The 19,604-nt window shown below is 43.5% G+C and overlaps 1 protein-coding gene across 1 annotated transcript in view; it reads right to left on the reverse strand.

Annotated features, from left to right (window-relative positions):
• The window catches only part of GMPR (guanosine monophosphate reductase), a 39,169-nt gene extending 35,260 nt beyond the window's left edge, over positions 1 to 3,909 (reverse strand). Inside the window, exon 1 of the mRNA XM_005149884.3 lies at positions 3,710 to 3,909. Coding sequence (XP_005149941.1) covers positions 3,710 to 3,796 — 87 coding nt within the window. The 5' untranslated portion in view covers positions 3,797 to 3,909. The remainder of the gene's footprint in view (positions 1 to 3,709) is intronic.
• Between the last annotated feature and the right edge of the window lie 15,695 nt (positions 3,910 to 19,604).

Raw genomic sequence — 19,604 nt, forward strand, 5'->3', positions numbered from 1 at the left:
TACACTGTGAAATGGGTTCTCATTTTATATAAGTTCATAATGGAAGGGTCACTTCAGTGAACAAGCTAAGATACATCTTAATGGAGACTCATCCTTCTTTCCATTTACTATCAGAGAAGCTCAATTCTGTACCCATCACTGTGACATATTTATGAGACGTTTTGCTGCAGCAAGCATGCGAAAATAGTGTGAAGAACATAAGTATGAAACAGGTATGAAAATTTAATGCATTTTGCTTCACTTTAATCCTATTTATTAACTAAAACCAAGGGGGAAAAAAGAGAGTATCACATAACCAGTTTTAAAACAGCACCAGAACCACTGCTTTACATTTTTACAGGGGAAAAACATCTCTTTCAAATGAACTTAAGAAAGTAGAGAGAAAAGAGTACACTGAAGAAACGAGTGAGGCAAAATGAAAAGCTATGGAAGGCCATTACTCTTTCAGTGACTCTTACCTCCACTTACTCTCACCTTTTATATGATTTCTTTTAGCCAGATGTCCAGATGAATTTCTTGCAATTTTTAACATAACTGATAATACTGCAAGAGCAGGCAGTTATGAGGGATAACTGTGGAATATCCCCTAATGAGGCTTTTGCTCTGTAAGAGCAGGAGAAATGGCACCCTCAGTTGGAGGTATTTATGGGGTGCCCTTGTTCTCCAAAGAGCCAATACCAGATGTCTGGGAAGGGAACCTAAGAATGAGTCAAGTTTTGAAAGATACTTTCCATAGTCTACCTTCCCAGGTCCCAGGAAGCTGATGTTTAGAGACCTTCAAAGACACAGGTCTCCCCCAATCCACTGTAATAAATAGCCACTCATAGACAAAGAACTTGCATTGTGAATTTTCCATTCCTTCACACCTTTAGCATCTCCAATATCCCACAGCAATAAATTTAAAATATGAATTATATGTTAAACAAAAACAACCTTTGCACGATAATTTTACATTCAGTACTTCCTGATTCTTGTTTTGTGACAGTCAATAGCCACTTCTCAGTTTCACCTATTTCATTCCACTCCTCACTTCACAGACTTCTAGCATATCCTCCACTGCTCCTTCTCCTTCTACTGAACAGTCCTAGTATGTTCTGTTTTTATCTCCTGTGGAAACCAGTCAATACTGCTGATCATCCTGGCTGCCATTTTCTGCACCTGTTTTAACATATTATGCTATTCTTGTTTAGGGATTACCAGAACTGTGTATTCAAGATGAACATACTGGGGAACATCACAAAGCTAACCGGTTTTCCTTAGTTCCTCTAAGAAGCACTTTTGCCCATCTCTTCATCTCTTTCCTGAGCAGCAACAGCTCATTTATGGCTTGCTGTTCTATGCATCATGAGAAAATATCTTCTGACTCTAGGATTTCTCACCATCACTCAACAACAGCAGAAGTTTCTTCAGAAAGAAAAAAAAAATGAGATTTATTTCCTAATTCCTACCTAGATCCTCAACATAAGAAAGCACTAGGATACTGGCTGCTCTGTTAAAGCCCCCTGGACTTATTTGAATTTACAAATTTAGATTAATGACTAAACTTTCTACAGGACACTTGTCTGGTGAATGGACAGCCTGCAGCAGCAAGTCCAGCAAAGAGAAGCATATCAGATGAGTACCAAGATCCCACTGACAGATAATGCTGCTCAAACTTCAATCATTGCTTTAGCCAATTTTGACACTTGAATTTAAGCTTCAAATTTTCTGGTATTTTTCAAAAAGAGAAAGCAATCATGGAAAATATAGACAGCACAAAGAATCAAAACCAAGTACCAACATAGCAGACCTTCAAGAAAAACTGCAAACACCCCAAACCGCCTCTCTGAAGCTGACTTAATCCTAGTTACTGCATAAAAAGCTATCCTTGCACAAAACAAGGCATTCACACTAGAGAAACAGACGCTTGCTGATATAAGGTTCAAAGCAGCAGCTTGCTGGGTAACAGGCACGGTAGTGTACTGCCTCTGTTCCTCTGCCAGAACTATTTATTTATATTCTTGTTTTGAAGCAGACTGGGGCTGTCCGTTTTAGATCTGGCTTTCACAGACACTGTTTATTCCTGTTGCTACAGCCTCTGTGATGGTGTCCAATTTCTTAACCTTCATCGGTTTTCACTGACCCGCCTCATGACATGCACTTTTTCTCATGTGAAAAGGTTTTAACAGTTCATCATACCCACCCGTTACAACCCTGCCATATCGGCTCGTGTTCCTCCTATCGTTTTCCCTTCACAGCAGCCCTTCCTTCCACTGCCTGCAAGCAGCTAAATATACAAGCCCCTGCACTTGAAGGAGCCATGTGTCACTCGGTGGAGCACAGCTCCACCTGTTTGCCAGGCCAGCACACTGAATTTTGAAGAGGGACCAAGCAAATTGCCAGAAATGGCCCGAAGGCCTTATGTGCAGTTAATTGCACCAAACAAGGAGTTACTCAGCTGGGACACCGTTCTTGGTAAATTAAAAACAACTAGGAGATTACCTTTCTACCAAGAATGGCTCTCCAATGGCAAACACTTTCATAATTGCAGAAAGTGTTGCTTAGTTGCTGTGCTCCAAGTCCTTTGCAATAGGCCTGTAATAAACATGGCTATCCTGCCTCCTTTTCTAGTCTTGTCTTTCTTACCTCATTTGTCTCGGTCTCTCTCACAATTCTGCTTCCCCTGGAAAGAAGTTTAATCCTCTTTCCATCCCCCAACACAACGTAATTCCTTCATTAGTCAAGCTAAATCCTTTGCTAACCTTGGGGTTATGTGAGGTAAATGAGAAGGCACCTTCAATCCCGAGGCAGCCATCTTTTTTTGTAGAGGCAATCCTCAGGGGATTTCCTGGGGTCTTTCCTGATCCCTGCTCACAACTACAACAATATCCCAGCTAACAGTGGCCCTGGGCCCCCAGGGACTCAGAGCCCCAGGCAGCCTTGGTGACAGGGGGATAGCTGGGATATCCCTACACAGCAGGAGGAGGCAAGGTCATGGGGGTTAACTGAAGTGCGGGTGAAACGCACCCCACGTTTTTTCCTGATGGGATCCCAGCCCAGCGTACGCTGTGCTGTGGGAAACACTCCCCAGCATCTTTGCTGGTTGGTTTTTAGTAGTATTTTTCATAAAAAGGACATCAGCTCCTCTGTAACAGCACTATCTGCGACCCCCGGGGGTGAAAGGGAAGGTGCCCGTCACTCCGCACCCCCCCTTTTTGCCGGCCCAAGCTGCGAGGCGCATAACCGGACACCCCCCCCAGCCCGGAGGGGGACTGGCACAGCTGCCGGTTCCCCGCTGCCCCCATGGCAGGCGGCCCCTTAGAAACCAGAGATCACCCCCCGCTCAGCGCCGCAGAGATCCGCAGAGGCACCTGTCAGGAGCAAACAACCCTCCCTTCTCCTCTTCCCCCCAGCCCCCTCTTTATTTCTGCTGAGAAGCGGGGGAAGGACAGCACGGCACCGGCTCCAGCGCCCGCCGCCTCCTGCTCCGCCGGGGCAGGGACTCCCCTCGCCAAAGGGCGGGGTGGGGGACACACACACCGCGGTCCCCGTAACCCCGGCCTCCTCCTCCCAGCAGCGGCGGCATCCCCCCCAGCCACGTAGAGGGCGTTTCGCTCGGGGAGGGCATAGCTACGTTAGAATGGAGAATGAAAATAAAGCAGGGGGGAGGGGGTTAAGGAAGTTAGGCTCTGAGACCGGGGAAAAGCATGCTGGCTTTGAGTGCCCCCACCTCTGATCTGCTTTTGAGGCTGCTTCTTTTAGGTCTGAGCAGGACATCTTTAAAGTCCAGTTTGAGATCTGCGTCTACCCGGGGCATCTTGCTGGGGTGGCGGGGTGCGGGGATCGAGGCTGTCCTGGCGGCGGTGGCGGCGGTCCCGCTGCGCTCTCTCCGCTCCGCTGCACCGCGCCGCCTGCAGAGCCGCACCGGCCAAAGCCCGCGGGCAGCGCAAACAGCCTATTTATAGGGCTCGGGGAGCGCGGCGGCGCGGCCCGGGGCCCATCGCTTTATGAGGAGAGGGTTGTTTTTAGCTGGGTAGCCGGCCACCCCTTGCCCTTTATGCCGCCGCAGACACCCCTGCCTCTCAGCCGGGCTGGCAGCTCTGTGTGTAGCGATGGAGAGTGGGGGGGGAAGACAGGGCCGCGGCGCCCGTCCGCAACCGCCTGTGCGGGGCGAGGCGCGGGCACCACCGGCAGCACAACGGCCTTAAGGGCAAAGCAAGGGCAGAGGAAATGGCAACTCCATGTGACCCAGCGGGCGGCCGCCGTGTGTGGGAGCCCGGCGGTCCCGGCGGTCGCTAAGGGCTGAGCTTACATCTTGCCCCCCCACCCCTTTCACCGCCCCGGGCGACGGTTGCGGACCGACGGTTCGAACCAGCCGCCGCCCGGAGCAGGGGCGGCCCTGAGGCGGCCTCACCGACGGAGGCTGGAGGTGCTCCACAGCGGTTTTAGGGCGGCTGCTGCACGGCCCCAGACTCTGCCTCCAACGATGTAACGGGGCAGCCTTTGGTCTCTGTGGGCTCTGGTGGAAACCTGACTCAGCCAAAGCCTGGCCCACTCCCTGACCAGCATCATCTGGTAGAACTGAGCATTGCCCAGCTGCTGGGACTGTTAGAACTTGTTCCCACCCGTCCGCAGAGCAAAGGGCTGGTGCCTGTTTTTGGCATTATAAACGGTGAGAAATGTGCAGCTGGTTGGTCATAGGAGAGCAGCCACAGCACCAGCCACCTGGAACTGCTTCTACACAACAATCTCCTATTTTAGTACGGCTAGAGAAGCAACAGGAAGAGTTTTTTTTTCTTGCCCTCCATAGCATGGAGGAGCCTGACTTGTGACTTTATATCATCTGTTTTCAAGGGCTAGCCACTGTTCAACACGCAGCTGCAAAACCACCATAGCAACAGGATTACACATGCTGGGTCCATGTACATCTGTTAGCACAGGGATCAATACGATCAATATCATATGACACCAGATATCATATGAGGTGACTTCCATGGGAGTTCTGAGCCATAAAGTCTAATTAATTATGAAGTCAGTGGGCTGTAAGATTTGGACTTCTTTGGAATTCACATGAGCTAGGCCTTGTCAGTGACTGGAAACTGGAGCACGGGAGGGTCATGGCTGGCTTCACTTCCTCAGCCTCATTGCAGGATGAGGCAGTGCTCTCTTCATTATCTGGAAGTTGCACACGTCTGGTCAACACCCTGCTTCCAGAATAGCTCTTTTACACCTCTTTGTCCAAGTGTCCCAGATAATTAAATGTGCCAAAGCATGAGGCCCAGGCTTTACACATAAGGCATTTGAGTGCTTGCAGTTTTGAATGTGGTTTCCAGGAATCCTCAAGGCTTCAAAACTCCAGGTGACGTTGCAGGAGTGCCTTGCCACTGTGGGTATTTCCCATAGCAATATTACAGTGGAACACACCTTAGAGTTAGTCTAATTTGCATAACAGAAGCCATTCACTTGGTGGTTTTTTCATTGGCTTCAAGAACATACCAGAGCTGCTAAAATTTATCCTTCAGACAGATAGCCACATGTCCCACCACTTACTGTTCAGTAATAAATTAACATTTTGTTCAGGAGCAGAGGGTACTGATGAGAATGGGTCTGTGAAAGTGTCATGCCTGTAGCAGAGTATTGAGAATGGAGAAAAAACAAATGCCTTCTGTCTCTGCCTGGCACCATGTCTTCTCTTTGCCCTCATGGCAGGCATGTGATGCTGAGAAGAAAGAAAGAAGCCACTGCGCTGCACTGTGAATTCAAAAGGTCAGCACTGTCATGGGGAGTAGGAGATGGAAGCTAGCAGTGATACTTGTAAGCCCCAGAAAATCCATGCCTCATGCTGTTTCGCATTTGTGGTATTTTTAGCCTTTACTCACAGAACTCATGGTGCTATTTTTCTGTATCTGCTAATATCCAATCTTTTCCTCACATACACATACTGACAGACTAGTTGAGTCTCTTAGATCAGCTCTTGTGTTCTGGAAAATTTACAGAGTTTGAAGTCCTCCATTTTCTTACTTCAAGATATATTTTCTGTAATTAAAACTATAGTTTCTTGCTGAATAAACTCTGCCTTTTAAGTATCCTTTCTGAAGAATCACATTGGTATCACAACCAGAAATGAAGATCACCTTGTTATGCATTTTTGCTATTCCTCTTTACACCTGCAGTGATCCCATATTACCTATTTGGGTTATGGAATAGTTACTCAGCCAAGCTGTATGCAGTTTTAGTAACTACAGGCCAGTCAGCCTCACTTCAGTGCCTGGGAAGGGGATGGAACAAATAATCCTGGAAAGCATTTCCAAGCATATGAAGGAAGAGAATGTGACTGAAAGTAGTTGGCATGAATTTACGAAGATAAGAATCATGCTCAGCTAACCTGATTATCTTCTATGTAGAAATAACTAGTTCAGTGGATGAGAAGAGAGCAGTGGATGTTGTTTTTTTTTCACTTTGGCAAGCCTTTTGCCAGAATCACAATAAAATTTTCATAGGCAAACTGATGAAGTGTAGACTAGCTAAAAATGAAGTGGACTGAAAACTGACTGAACTTCTGGGCTGTAAGGGTTGTTATCAGTGACAGGAAGTCCAGCTGGAGGTTAGTCATTTGTGGTGTACCAGGTTACTTGCACATGGCACTAAAAATACCCATATTTTTACCCATGCTTAGTTTTCTTCTAATTTAAATAAGAGCACTTTCCTCACTAACTCCTTGGTATTGAAAAACACTTTCAGTGATAACCTCAAAGTATGAGCACTTCTGAGCACCAGGAACATCTCTAGGAAGAATGCTTAATAAGGTTGACATTATTTATCAACAGAAACTGTGGTTACAGCAGATGCACAGCTGACACAACTGATGGCACATGCTGACTTCCTTGCTGTGGTTCCTAGGAAAATACTATAGCATCATATAACTCCATACAGACATCCTGTAGGATAAATTAACATGCATGTTTAAGGAGTGTGGTGAGCAGTAGTGAATGCATTGCTCAGCTGGCAAGCATTCCCACGAACTGTGTCAACTTCCCAGCAAAAATCCCGTATCTGGAAAGAACAACATACTGCAGGACATGTGTGATGAAGGCCAGGCTGGACAGGGCCTTGAGAAACCTGGTCTTGTGGAAGGTGTCCCTGCCCATGGCAGGAGGTTGGAACTAGATGATCTTTACGGTCCCTCCCAACCCAAACTATTCTGTGATTCTGTGATCATAAAGATCTTTCACTGTTAAGGAGAAGTCGTATGTTTGATGTAATAAAGATGTAAATTGCTTTTATTATTCTGGTTGAATTTGGGCCTCGTTTATGCTGAATAACATTTCCCAGTGGATGGATCAAGAGACTCAGCAAACCCTGCAAATGAAAATGGAGGATTTCTTTTGGCTGTAGAGATAAGGGTTTTTTTTTTCTGAACTATCACTAGTATTACAGTATCTACACTAAGGCTTTTGCTGGTTTTGATAGCCACCAGAAATGGGAGGAGTGGAGCTGACACCCCTAACCTAACATAGCTGTGACAAGCAGACTTCAGCTACATGCATGAAGATCCTTTGTTTTGAAATGAAGAGACTCATATGCCATAAGTAATTTCATTAAATTCAAAGATCTTAGGGTAGACCACTGATCATAAACTGAATCACAGGCCCCCACTGTTCAGTAGGACAGTCTCATTCAAAGTACAGTTTACTTAGGAGTAAGTGACAGTATCCATTTCCATTTGATTTCAGCAGGTTTCAAGTGCTAATTAGATGTAATCACAGCAATTAATAATTAATGAGACTCTGACCTTCCTTGGCTTATGATACACATCTAGAATCTGTCTGTGCTGATAAATAAAATGGACAACACCCAGTATCTGTCCCTGCAAGGCAGGGGACAGAGTGTGGCTCACATACAGCCATTTAGATGCCATATGTGAGTTTCAAGGGGTTTCACTCATACTGCATATTGGAAACAGTCTGGTGCTATTCCCTGAGCTGTTCTCAGACTACCTGGAGGAGTGCTGCCTGTCTAAGTTGTCCAACAGAGCATGATATTAAATAAAGAGTATGGGCTGTTGTGTGGTAGAGCTTATGGCTATGCACTAGGCTTGCTTGGTTTATTGTAGAGCTTCACTGTTACGAAGAAGGTCTGTAGATTTTATTTAAATGGGGCAAAGCCTGTTGTGTACTATCCACTGTGAAGTGCTATTTCTGTAAATTACATCCAAGTTCCACATACTGTAAAAGAAAGTGAGATTCTCTCTATGGAAATTTTAAGCCATCTCACAGGTATTCTGCTGCTGCTACAGAGCTTTATATACAGAGCCAGTATCTTCTCAGTGATGCTCACTGAGAAGCAGAATGAGGAGCAATAGGCACAAACTGAAACAGATAAAATTCTATCTTGAACATAAGAAAACACTTTTTGTCCTGTGATGGTGGTGGAACACTGGTACAGGTTGCCCAGAGAGGTCATAGTGTCTTTGTCCTTGGAGACATTCAAACTCTGACTGGACACAGGCCTGGACAGCCAGCCTTGGCTGACCCTGCTTGAGCAGGGGTTGGACTACATGATGTTAAGAGGTCCCTACCAACCTCAGCGAGTCTGTGATTCAGTGGTTCCATACATTAGTTTGTCAGTACAGGGTACCTTCCCTTGCAAAATCTCAAGGGCCTTTAAAAATACTGCTAATGGAGAAGGGTCAGGATATTACCTCTTTTAACGCTGGTAATTGTGGGAGTTTTGGTTTGGTGCCCAAAGCCTCTTGGAATAGGCTACTGCTATATGAAAGAAATTAAAAACACATCATTAATAAAAAAAAATGAATATAGTTATTATATAACCAAAGGCATTTTCTTTATTTTCTGGGCTTTCCTTGCTATTTTTATGTTGGGTGGAAATCTTGCTACAAATCTTAGACTGGAAAAATGTTTCTAAACTATGAGCATCTGGTAATGACTAGCTTTCAAACCCAATTTAATCTTAAGGAAAAACTTAGTACCTTTGCTGCCCTACTGCGCCATCTACAGGCAAAAAGAAACCCCGTGTTGTTGATACTACAAAATGTTAGCGCTGTCTTAAGCATTTTCTTTAGTCGCCGCAATTAATAAAGAAAAATGGAATTTTACAGTTTTAATCTCAGTATGAGGGGTTTGTACCTTTTGTGTTTAAAATTACTTTTTCCACAACTTTAAATACCTTGTATGCTTTGGCCAGGAAGTTTTGCTTCTCCAGAACTTTGGATCTTATCATGGGGAAAACAGAAAACAAGATTGGACCTTTATTGCATTTTAGGAGTTTAATGGGATGTAGATGAAAGCTGCTGCATTTATCAGCTGTCACACACTCTTTCATAAAGACACCTGCATATGGATTATGATTAACATCAACTCGATTGTCACCACTATGTGTTTTTTACCTGTAATTCCTCACTGTCTAAAGTTAAAGATATTCTTAAAATGACCTAGAAAATGTTGCCTCTTTTTCCCACAGCAAATAAAACCTTGCTAAATATTCTCATCTATCATTATGATAAATTGGGAAGGCAAAATTTAATGGCTAAACTTGTAAAATATGCACTAGTTTCTGCAGGGCTGTTTAAAAAGTATTATTAGCATGTGAGGCCACACTAGCTATAAGCTTATATCTAACATGTGGTTTGAGTGTCCAGGATATTTCAGTAACCAAACAGGACAAATACACATGAAATTGATGGATCAAATCTAGTTCAATGCCCTTCTCCTTTATATGAAGAAAGCAGGTCCTCTTCAGCTGCACTCTCCTTCCTGTGAACATATGTGTTTACAAAAAATATATCCAGGGTAAACTAAAATAGAATACAGTCCTCAAAAGTGGTAGATAGATACATGCATCCTTTGTCAAGAAAATTGAAAGGAATTTAAGTGATTTTATTCTCATAGGAGAACAACGGACTAAATTCAAGATAATTTCTTTGACTGGATTTTAGTCTTCTATCTAGTGCCTTTCCTGGGAAATTCTGTGAGCAAGAATGTTATTTTTCACAGTGTGCGTGCAGCACCCAGAGTCAGTAAGGCATGAGTCCTCATTACTGCCTTTTTGCATTAGTATAATGAAGACTTCCAAAAATATTGATTTTTTTTTCTTCTGGTCTGTTATTCCAAATCCTTGCCTAGAAAATTATTATTTTAAATTTTTATTCATGCCTACCTGTCTCTTCCCTTTTCCCAAGCTGCTCTCCAGCGGTGCTGATTTCTGATGTTAAAAGACTTGGCATGTTTCATCCCTGTTATCCTTATCTCAGCAAAGGCAGAAGTCACTTCCATACCTGGTTTGCAGAGTGCTTTGGGATCCTTCAGGATGAAAGGTGTGATATAAATATAAGATACCATTAATTCCCTTTTTTTCCGCAGCACACACAGTGCTAATAGGTTTTGCTTTCATCTTGAGCTCCCCTGACTAAATTGTCAAACATCTCAGTAATACCATGAACGTTTGCTTCAGGAACTCACTGTTCTGTTAGCTCCATCCTTACAAAAGGATGGCTATTCTCCAGGCACACAATTGGCTCTCCTACTACCAACTGCCTCTTTCTTCTTATCGTCAATAGCTTCTCTTGCAATTTCCCTTGAGTTTCCTTGCTTCAGTCTAATCCTCTGGATCTCATTCAGGTCCCATTTCCCATTTGCCATGTCATTTCACCTGCAGTACATTGTAAAGTCTGTACTGATCCTGTATCCTGAGCAAAAAGAACCAGTGTAGGGGTGTTTCTTTGGACTTCTGGGTCCTGTGACTTTCTTTCTTCCTTCCACTGTGTTTAGATGACAAAGGCTCTTCCTCTTTAGGGGGTGCACTGAGAGGAAAGCAATAATCAGCTTCCTCAGGCTATCTAAGCATCACCTCATTCTCAGAAAGAAAGAGGCAAAACACAATTGCTTTTCTAAGCCCTTCTGCCCAGCTCTGTGGGAAAGGGAATAACTAGCCTCATTAGCTACAGGGCCAGCAGCCCCTTGCCTTCACTGCAATTCCCTTACTTGACCCTACTGTACTGGGGCTGCAGCCAGTCCCACAGTAAATACAGCTGAGGAGGCAAGCTGCTCCCAGCTGTGGCCACATTGCTACTCCCTGCTCTTTCTCATGTGCTGCTGTGGCACCCACCCAAGGCCACACAATTGGCCCTTGGAGAGCTCAGATGGTAAATGTGGAGCACAGTGGGCATTTCCTCACATTCCCCCCTTTTCATTCCTCATTATTTTAGCTCAATTGGTTTTGCCTCCATGCTTCTGGACCCTCTTGCATTCATCTGCAGGGTACTTCTTTTCACCCTGACACACTGCCATCAGGTGGTAATGTATCACTCACCAGATCAAGAACTTGTTGAATAAATTGATGAGCTACAGTGTCCCTGTGGGGCCAAACAAACAAGTCTTGTGGAATTTGTTAAATGAGCTATTTGGGGCTACACTGTCACTTGGGGAAAAAGACAGGAATAAATAAATAAATGGCTATAAATATTTGATTTCCTGATCCACTTGAATCACTGTGTCTGGTGCCCAACTTGGCAAAAAGACACCTTTCTTTACTTCTGATTATTTTCCTAAACCTACAGTTGAGCTGTGGTATAGTACATTGGTATCTTCCATGACATAGAGTCTGGCTTCCCTCGCTTGCTGAAGTGTAAACTGGGGTTACATCTGTAGAAGCCAGTGATATAGTCATCATGTAAAACTCATGTGTGCATGATCAGGAGTCCATGTTTTTCTTCTCCCACAACTCAGAACAGAGCTCAGAAATGCAGAACCATTTTGATATTTAAAACAATTTGATATTTTATCAGAACAGAAATGTGGCATGTGAAGAATACGGCATATATCTGAGCTGAGCTTTAAGAAGACGTTAATAATGAATTACATCAGAAATCATGGGGACAAATAATTAATTTGCCTTTATTAATTTCCCAACTCTTTCCTGGCAAAAAGTCCAGAAATGCTTCAACTATAAATCTAATTGCCATGACAAGAGTGTATGCATTAAGAGATTGTATCAATTATTGGGCCATCAGGCATCATTATGAAACCTGGTTTCTGCTTATGCAATGTTAAGACCCCCTTTACCTCTCCCTGCCCCTAGTCTCTTTTTCATTGGCTTCTAACAGGAAGTCTGGAGAAAAGAATTTGATAAAATGTTGATAATTTTCTTACTTAATAGAGTGGAGCCTGTTTCTGAATCTGAGCTGAGCAGGGCTGCACACAGCTGTGAGGTAAAGGGGGAAACAAGGTACAATGTTAATTGCCTCCTGAATGAAACAGTCTGGAAGCCACAGCTTCCATACATTACATTCAAGCCTTTGTCTAGTTTTTTTCATGCTACAGATGGAACCATTTCCCTTATACACTTTTGACGCTGGAGCATAGTGTGGGTTTAAATTTGTGTTCTAGAGCACAATAGGGAAATAGACATGCACAGAATACATACATAAAAAACCCTATCACAAACATTCATGTTGCAGCAAGGCTATAGAGTAAGGAAATTACTAGGAAGTGGTAGGACAGAGTGTGACTCCAGTTCCTGGTAAATAGCAGCTACACCTCAGCTGATACAGCTCTCCAGAAGGATGTATACCTTATAATTGATCAAGTATCTTTGAATGAGTCAAATTTTATTTCAGTGGTGGGCAGATCAGAAGTTTTGGCATTGTTTTTTGTTGTGAAGCAATCTTGACAAGTATATATGGCTGGTACTTAAAAATGCCTACTGTGTCATTGAAACACTTCCAGGCATCACTTACTCAGGTAAAGGAGAGCTTAGCTCACTCCTTATTCTCTTTCAGGTTTGCCAATTATGGCTTGGCTAGAATTTTGTCTCCTCTTACTTGCAAACATCTCCTCAGTTCTTGCCAATTTCTGTGGCTAGACTGAATGATCAAAATCAACATTTCTGGTATGTACAGTATGTGCTCCCTGCCTGTGCACCATGCTGGCCACACTGGTAAGCATTGTGAGCCCTCCAGCATGGCTGGATATAGGTCTGGTTTAACATGGGTTGGGAGGGCTTGGGAACTAGGAGTGCATGGCTGCATGTCATATTTTCATTACTGAAACAAGGGGAACACAGAATCACAAAATGGAATATATAAACCTTTATAATTAGTTTTAAGCAATGTTAAGTTTGATTGCTTTGTGACAGTAGCAATGGAAAATTACTGAGGTGCATGGTACATAGAAAAAAATAGAGTACAGATAGAGAACATACTGGCACAAGAGAAATCATTATAGTTGATGTAGTCTTAAGAAAAATAGTCTAGAAAAACAGGATGCAGGGATAAGGAATATCTGGGAATAGCAGGTGTCCAGGATAGGCTACAGTTAAACTAACTGATAAATAGGAGGATAGGAGGGTTATTATGTCTCTGGTGCTAACAAACCAATTAAACTGGTATAAGCATCTACTGCGCATGCTTCAGAGGCTACCAGGAGTGATGAAGATTATTGGAAGAAGTAAACGACCCTCAGAGACCACCACCACAATTCTGTACGCATGCGGGGAGCTTTCTGGAAAATGATGTAATCCATATGTAGCCTCATGAATATGTATGTATGCCCAGGGACTATATAAGGATAGCTTGTGTAGCAATAAAGAGACACACGTTAGGAGGAGTTATCCCCCGTGTCTCCCGGCACCTCAGTAAAGAATACCTGCTTGTGAGCTTGAAAACTTTGTTGGCAAGTTTGTTCCTGGAGTTTTCTCGGAATCATTACATAGCATCAGTACCAGGAGTGTCAGCTATGCAACCTTCCTACAAAATCTGTGCACATGGAACAATTTGGGGAAGCTATTTATGTATAGTTTATAGTTTATTTTCTTTTCCCTGGGGGCTCTTTATGCATAACCAATGGTTGACCTGGATTCTGTTTGGATATCTGCTGCTGTTTTTCTCCCATGTTGGACTGTAATCTCTTGTACTGGAGACACTAGGCTGCCCTGACAGTGGAGCTACCTGAAGTCCCATCTTCCAGGCAACAAGCTGGTTCCTACCCTAGAACAGATTTATCAGAGAGTGCTTGTTGAACATGAGAATCATCTGGTAGAAGCCCTTGTACTTAATATAGCAGGCACTATTCTATTTTGGTCACCAAGTTTTACAGCCTCAAGAGACCCCACTGACTCTGACAAACTGATGGAGTCGTGAGGGAATATGTGAGACATCGTGACACACTCCACTACTACATGTTCCTGAAGAGGTGAATTGAGAACTTGAGGGAGAATTGGCAACTCGAGGGAGAGACATCACTGCTCCTAGTGTCTAAGTAGCTGGGTGGGAGCATCTAAAAGAAGGCTTAGATACTCAAAAGCCATCAGAACATGTACCTGGGCAACTGGCTTTAGCTGATGGTGCTTGAGTAGGAGGGTTGGACCACATGACCTCCAGAGGTCCCTGCAAACATCAACTGTTCTCTTGTTCTGTATTGTAAGCATGCACATGGACTACATTTCTTGACATACAAGGCCTGGAAGAGATCTTTAAACATTGTCAAGACCTGCAGACCCAAGAGCATATAGGAATGAACATCTGATACTTTTACAGCTTGTCTATTAAGCACCCAGAAGGGAAAGCTCACCAAGAGCTGAAACAAGAGTCACATAATGTAGAGACATCGAATGGACAACTGACAGCAGTCATTTCCACTTCTACAACAGCACAGATTGTAACAAGCCTGTGATGTGACAGCTGTGGCTTCAGGGGTTTTAGCAGGTGGATGTCGCTACTGGTGACATTGATTTTGTAGGCTTTCTTGGTAAAGAACAGGCCTACATGCAATGTGGCCAAAACAGTTCTTACTTGTCCACACCTCTACAGCAGTCTCTGTTTCACATTTAGCTACAGGACTGATCCAACTGGTTTAAATAGCTCCCAACTTTGTTCTTTCTTCCCTCTTCCTCCATGCTTCCCCACACTGCTTTTATTTCGAGAGTCCCTCTGCCCATGCCTGTACACAATAACTACATTAGAAGTACTGCTCAACTTGAAAGATAGTGCAGCAAAATAAGTTCTGTTTATCCTCTGACCTGCTTTCATGTGTGGTGACATGAATGGCTGGGCCAGAGTTTCAGTGTGAAACACACAGGCACTGGAGGAAGTTAGAGACATAAGTACCTTGGAGAAACACATGGCAGCATCTCTGGAAGCTATGTGTGTGCTGGAGGGCTTGCAGAAGGGTTCAGAAGTGGTTGCAAATAGGTGGTTAGGTGGTATTAGACAGGTTGGGAGTCAGTGACAGGGTAGGGTGTCAGTGAATGGAGAGGGATTAGTGACTATCAGGGGACTCTGCACTGCATTTCCCTCAGACAGGGAAGTATGAAGTGCTCTTAGTCATTAGCAGTAACTCAGTCTCCTCTGAGGTGAAGGAAATTTAGCATCAGCTCTGCAGCCAGGAGCAACTGGACCACTGCCATTCTGGGGGATGCACAAGCCAGAAATGGGGAAGAGCCACTTCTAAACTATTTGAGAAATGCCCTGGGTGTCAGAAGCTCCTCACTCTGTTATGCAGGACCTTGTATGGGGGTGCAAAGGGAATGAGCACCTGCAGCAAAGCTCCCTGTAGCTCTGTCTGCCCGCTGCCACCTGCCCGCAGAGCTCATGCACACAGGGTTCATGTGGCTCAGAGTGGTCCAAGCCAGCACCAAGGCAGGCCAGGCTGAGAGCCAGCCCCTTGAATTGGCCTTGTCTCCAGGGTCAGTGCTTGGATGTATGGAGAACGGTGATGGCACGTCTTCCAGATTGTTATGATGGTTTATTTTCTTTTTTTTTAATTCATGTTAAGATAATCTGTAACAACATAGTAGGAAGCCGTTTATTCCCCGTATTTCCAGACCACTTCATTACACACTGTAGGTGCTGTGAGTTGATTTATTGTGCGTGAGTAACCTGCAGAGGGCAGCTTTACTCTTGCGTCGCAGCCCTCGCCGCCCGGTTTGTGCCATCCCTCTGCTCAGAGCTGTGCTGATTCCTTTCTTTTTCCGCAAGAGAAAACAACAATTTACATCGTGTAATTTTTCTCTGTTTCTTTTTCTGTAGCTTGCTTGTGACAGAGGAAGTCACTCAGTCTACTATAATCTATTTGGCTAAATAGCATACGGTTCATTTGCATGGCATGTGATTACAAGCTTCTAGAGGACACTAATTAGAAAGAAAATCTAGGGAGAGAATAGGGATTAGAAAGTATCTGTCAGTCAGATGCCTGTCAGCCAGCAGAATAATAATAATTAATCATAATTAACAATACATTCTATGTCAGTAGTGCATCTTATCTGAGGACTCTGCAAGCATTTTGTATTTAATCTGCACAGCTCCTTCTGAGGGGAATAGACATGATAAAATATTTAGAACTAAAATTGCAAATGGCATTTCTGAAATGAGACCCCTAAGGCAGTTGTATACAAGCACCAAAATAAAGTGCTTGTTTTTCAGACGTGCTGAGCATCTGCAAACACCACAGTTTGTGTGCTAGTTTTAACTTAGCACAGACAACATGAGAACTGTCTTGTTTCTTGCTGTAGGACAACATTTCAAGTGATACACAGGCTGTGCTGGGAAGTGCAGGTCTGACCCTGTGGTCATTATTGGATTTGCCTCTCATCTATGCTATTTGCACACAAGCATGCACTATGCAGGGAAAGAACCTGATCATACATGAGGAATCAAGTTCTTCTGCATAAGCTGTGCACGGGTTGGGGATGTGCAAGGCCGAGCACGCCACAGGTCAGTTCACCTGTAAATACTGCAGCTCCAGCCCTTCTTATCCATGGTGTGAATGCTTTGAATAGCACTGGGACACTGACAGCAATGATGGAAAATTTACTGCTTGCAGGACTCAGTGTACTTATTCCTGTTAAATCTGCTCTCAGATCATTGCGCAGTCATTGTCCAAAACACTACAAAGTGTTTTGGTGAACAAAATACCAACTTGCCTTACAAGTCAAACTTCTGAATCATAGCCAAAACAGTAGCAATGAGAAAAAATTTCCAGCAGTTTTGTGCAATATCTTGCAGTTTTTACAGTTTTTTCAGTGTTTTTTTCCTCACCTAGGATCTCAGGGTACATAATGCTATTTTTTGTAGCATTGGGAAAGGAAAAGAAACACCAAAAAATCCAGATTTTGAGCTTACATGTACAATACTTTGCTGCCACTTTTCCCACACACAGATGATTTCTGTCATTTTCCAACAGAAAATGGGCAGTACTCAGCTACCCTGAAATGAGAGGTGTTAGACTCTTAAAGCTCAGGCTCACTGGATAGATAATAATATGGTTAGTCACTTAATGGGACACTACTCTGCCTCCTTCAGACCTGGCAGGTTTTTTGCCAACAGAGGTTAACTGAACAAAGGCAAATAAACCTGTGCCACAAATTACTCTGCAGCCTCAGAGTATATAGCCCTTCCTGGCTTGTGTTCAGCCTTTTTTGTCCTTTTTTCTATCACCATCAAAACAAAGAACTGGTATAGTCTGTGGGGAGAGAAGTCTAAATTCTGCCATGTGATCTCCTAGGTCTGTAGCACAATGGCAGAAATCCTCCAAGTTCTGTAACAAGTGCAGATTAGTTAGAAAATCCCTCTTTAGAATTAAGTAGGAGGAAAAAAAATACTATGTATTACAGCTTTAGTGCTACTGACTTGAGATCAAAAATTCTTCCCTCTTTTTTTGCTAGTTCTCAAATTTTCAATTTCTGCTTTGCTGCAGTGCTCTTGAACCAGATTAACACAAAACCCTAGAAAATATTGTCTATGGGACTAAAGGTTAGGAGCTCTGGCAGCAGACCAAGCAGCAAATTATAGATTTGTAGTGTGCCTTTTGAGTCTTAAAGTTATCGACATTTTGTAAGCAAATGGACAAGCTTCACAATCCTCCTATTTATTGTTTAAAGTTGCCTGGGTATACAGGCAAAGCATTCTACACTGGTGACAATTTGATACTAAAGTCAGTAATAATCACTACTGCGGGGCCCAACACATTTCATCTGTCTTTAAAGATAAAAGTCTCTTATTCTGTTCAACACAACACATAATCTTGTTTGTGGATGTGGCAATGTGACTGCAGAGGTTCTGGGGGTGTTGAGAACCTACTGTGACTTATCTCCAATGCTCAGCTGGAGAGATGCAGTCTGAGGTCCTGTGGAAACCTTTCTTAGAATTTTATGCAAAAGAGTCTTTTTTATTTCCACAGATGTTACTGTCATTTCCACCCTATGGGAAGTCTCAACTGTGCTGTGACTAAATCCACTTGAACTACAGTTACCCCTCTGTGCTTCAGAGCACAGCATCACTTGAGGCAGGGAGTGAAAGTTCATCCCTCAGGAAAGAGCTTGTTGTGATTTTGCAAGGCACAGCAGTAACCTGGTAACCAACATACCCATTCCTGTTACATTTTCTAGGTCAGCATGAATCATTCTTAACAGAGCAAAATTAACAAGGAGGTTGAGAGGATAGTAATTACCCTGTGCTCCCCCTTCCCCAGCTACTACTAGAGGTTTGCGCTTTCCTGGCACAGGGTGTAGTCAGGGCAATGAAATCCCCATCCTCTCGGGGTGCTGTACAACCTTGTTTGCTATTGGCAGAGAGGCTACAATGATATCTGGTTCCAAGGATCCCATCCCTGGGATCCCACTAAATAAATGCAGGATAAAATGAGAGAATAAAGCAATTTCAGTCTGAGACAGGAGGTGCACATGTAAGGGCACTAAGAACCAGATTGCAAAGCAAGGTGCCAGCCAGAGAGGCAGTTCTGGTATACACCCCAGTCTAGTCCTATATTGGACATGAGAAGGAATCCATGAGCTTGGAAATATTTGGGGATCCCCCATCACATACATTCAGGGATAGCGAAGTACATCTGAAAACTATACTCTTCACTTTCCATATGCTGTGAACAACAGCATCAGCAGTTAATACACGACTCCCTTTTATCCAGCTGAATACTACTTTTCTGCAAGACAACACTGTATGGCATGTAAATTTAACCATGCTGCTATATTTCTTTGGTATTATCTCTGAAGATACTTTAGGCCAGAGTCTTAGCAATTTTAAAGCCTAAAGCTCTTCCACCATAAAGCTGAAACATGTGCTGTCAGGACTTACAGACTGCAGTGATTTAGGCTGAGGACCAACAGAGTATGACATACTGATTAACACTGAGTCTTGCTGCAGCAGTCTGTGGGCAAAGAGCATCTTTCAGCAGGAATAAACCAAGAAAAACACAGAACACATCTTCATCAATTATGTGGAGTATTTCATAGCCCACAGTTATCACCAGTTAGGCAAATTATTTTCTCTAGTGATGAACTTATTTTTTGACCTTTCATAAGATACTCTGTTTCCTTGTGCCTCAGTTTCCACACAGGGGATAAAAATATTCCTTTAACTTGCAGAGATGTTGTGCTTGATTAATTAACTTCCAGCTGCACTTTTTAGGCTCTTGAGATGAAAAGTGCAATGTATGCGTTTACTTTTAAAACTGTATTTGACTATCTTGCTGAAAAAGACAGAATTTGGACCACTACCAGCATGGGGAGGGAAGAGTTCTCGGCAGACACAGGAAATCAGAGCTAAGCATATCTTGTTCACCCTTGAAACCTTACTCTTGCAGGACTTGCTCAACAGT

The sequence above is a fragment of the Melopsittacus undulatus genome, chromosome 1 (assembly GCF_012275295.1).
Source record: "Melopsittacus undulatus isolate bMelUnd1 chromosome 1, bMelUnd1.mat.Z, whole genome shotgun sequence".
Classification (NCBI taxonomy): Eukaryota; Metazoa; Chordata; class Aves; order Psittaciformes; family Psittaculidae; genus Melopsittacus; species Melopsittacus undulatus.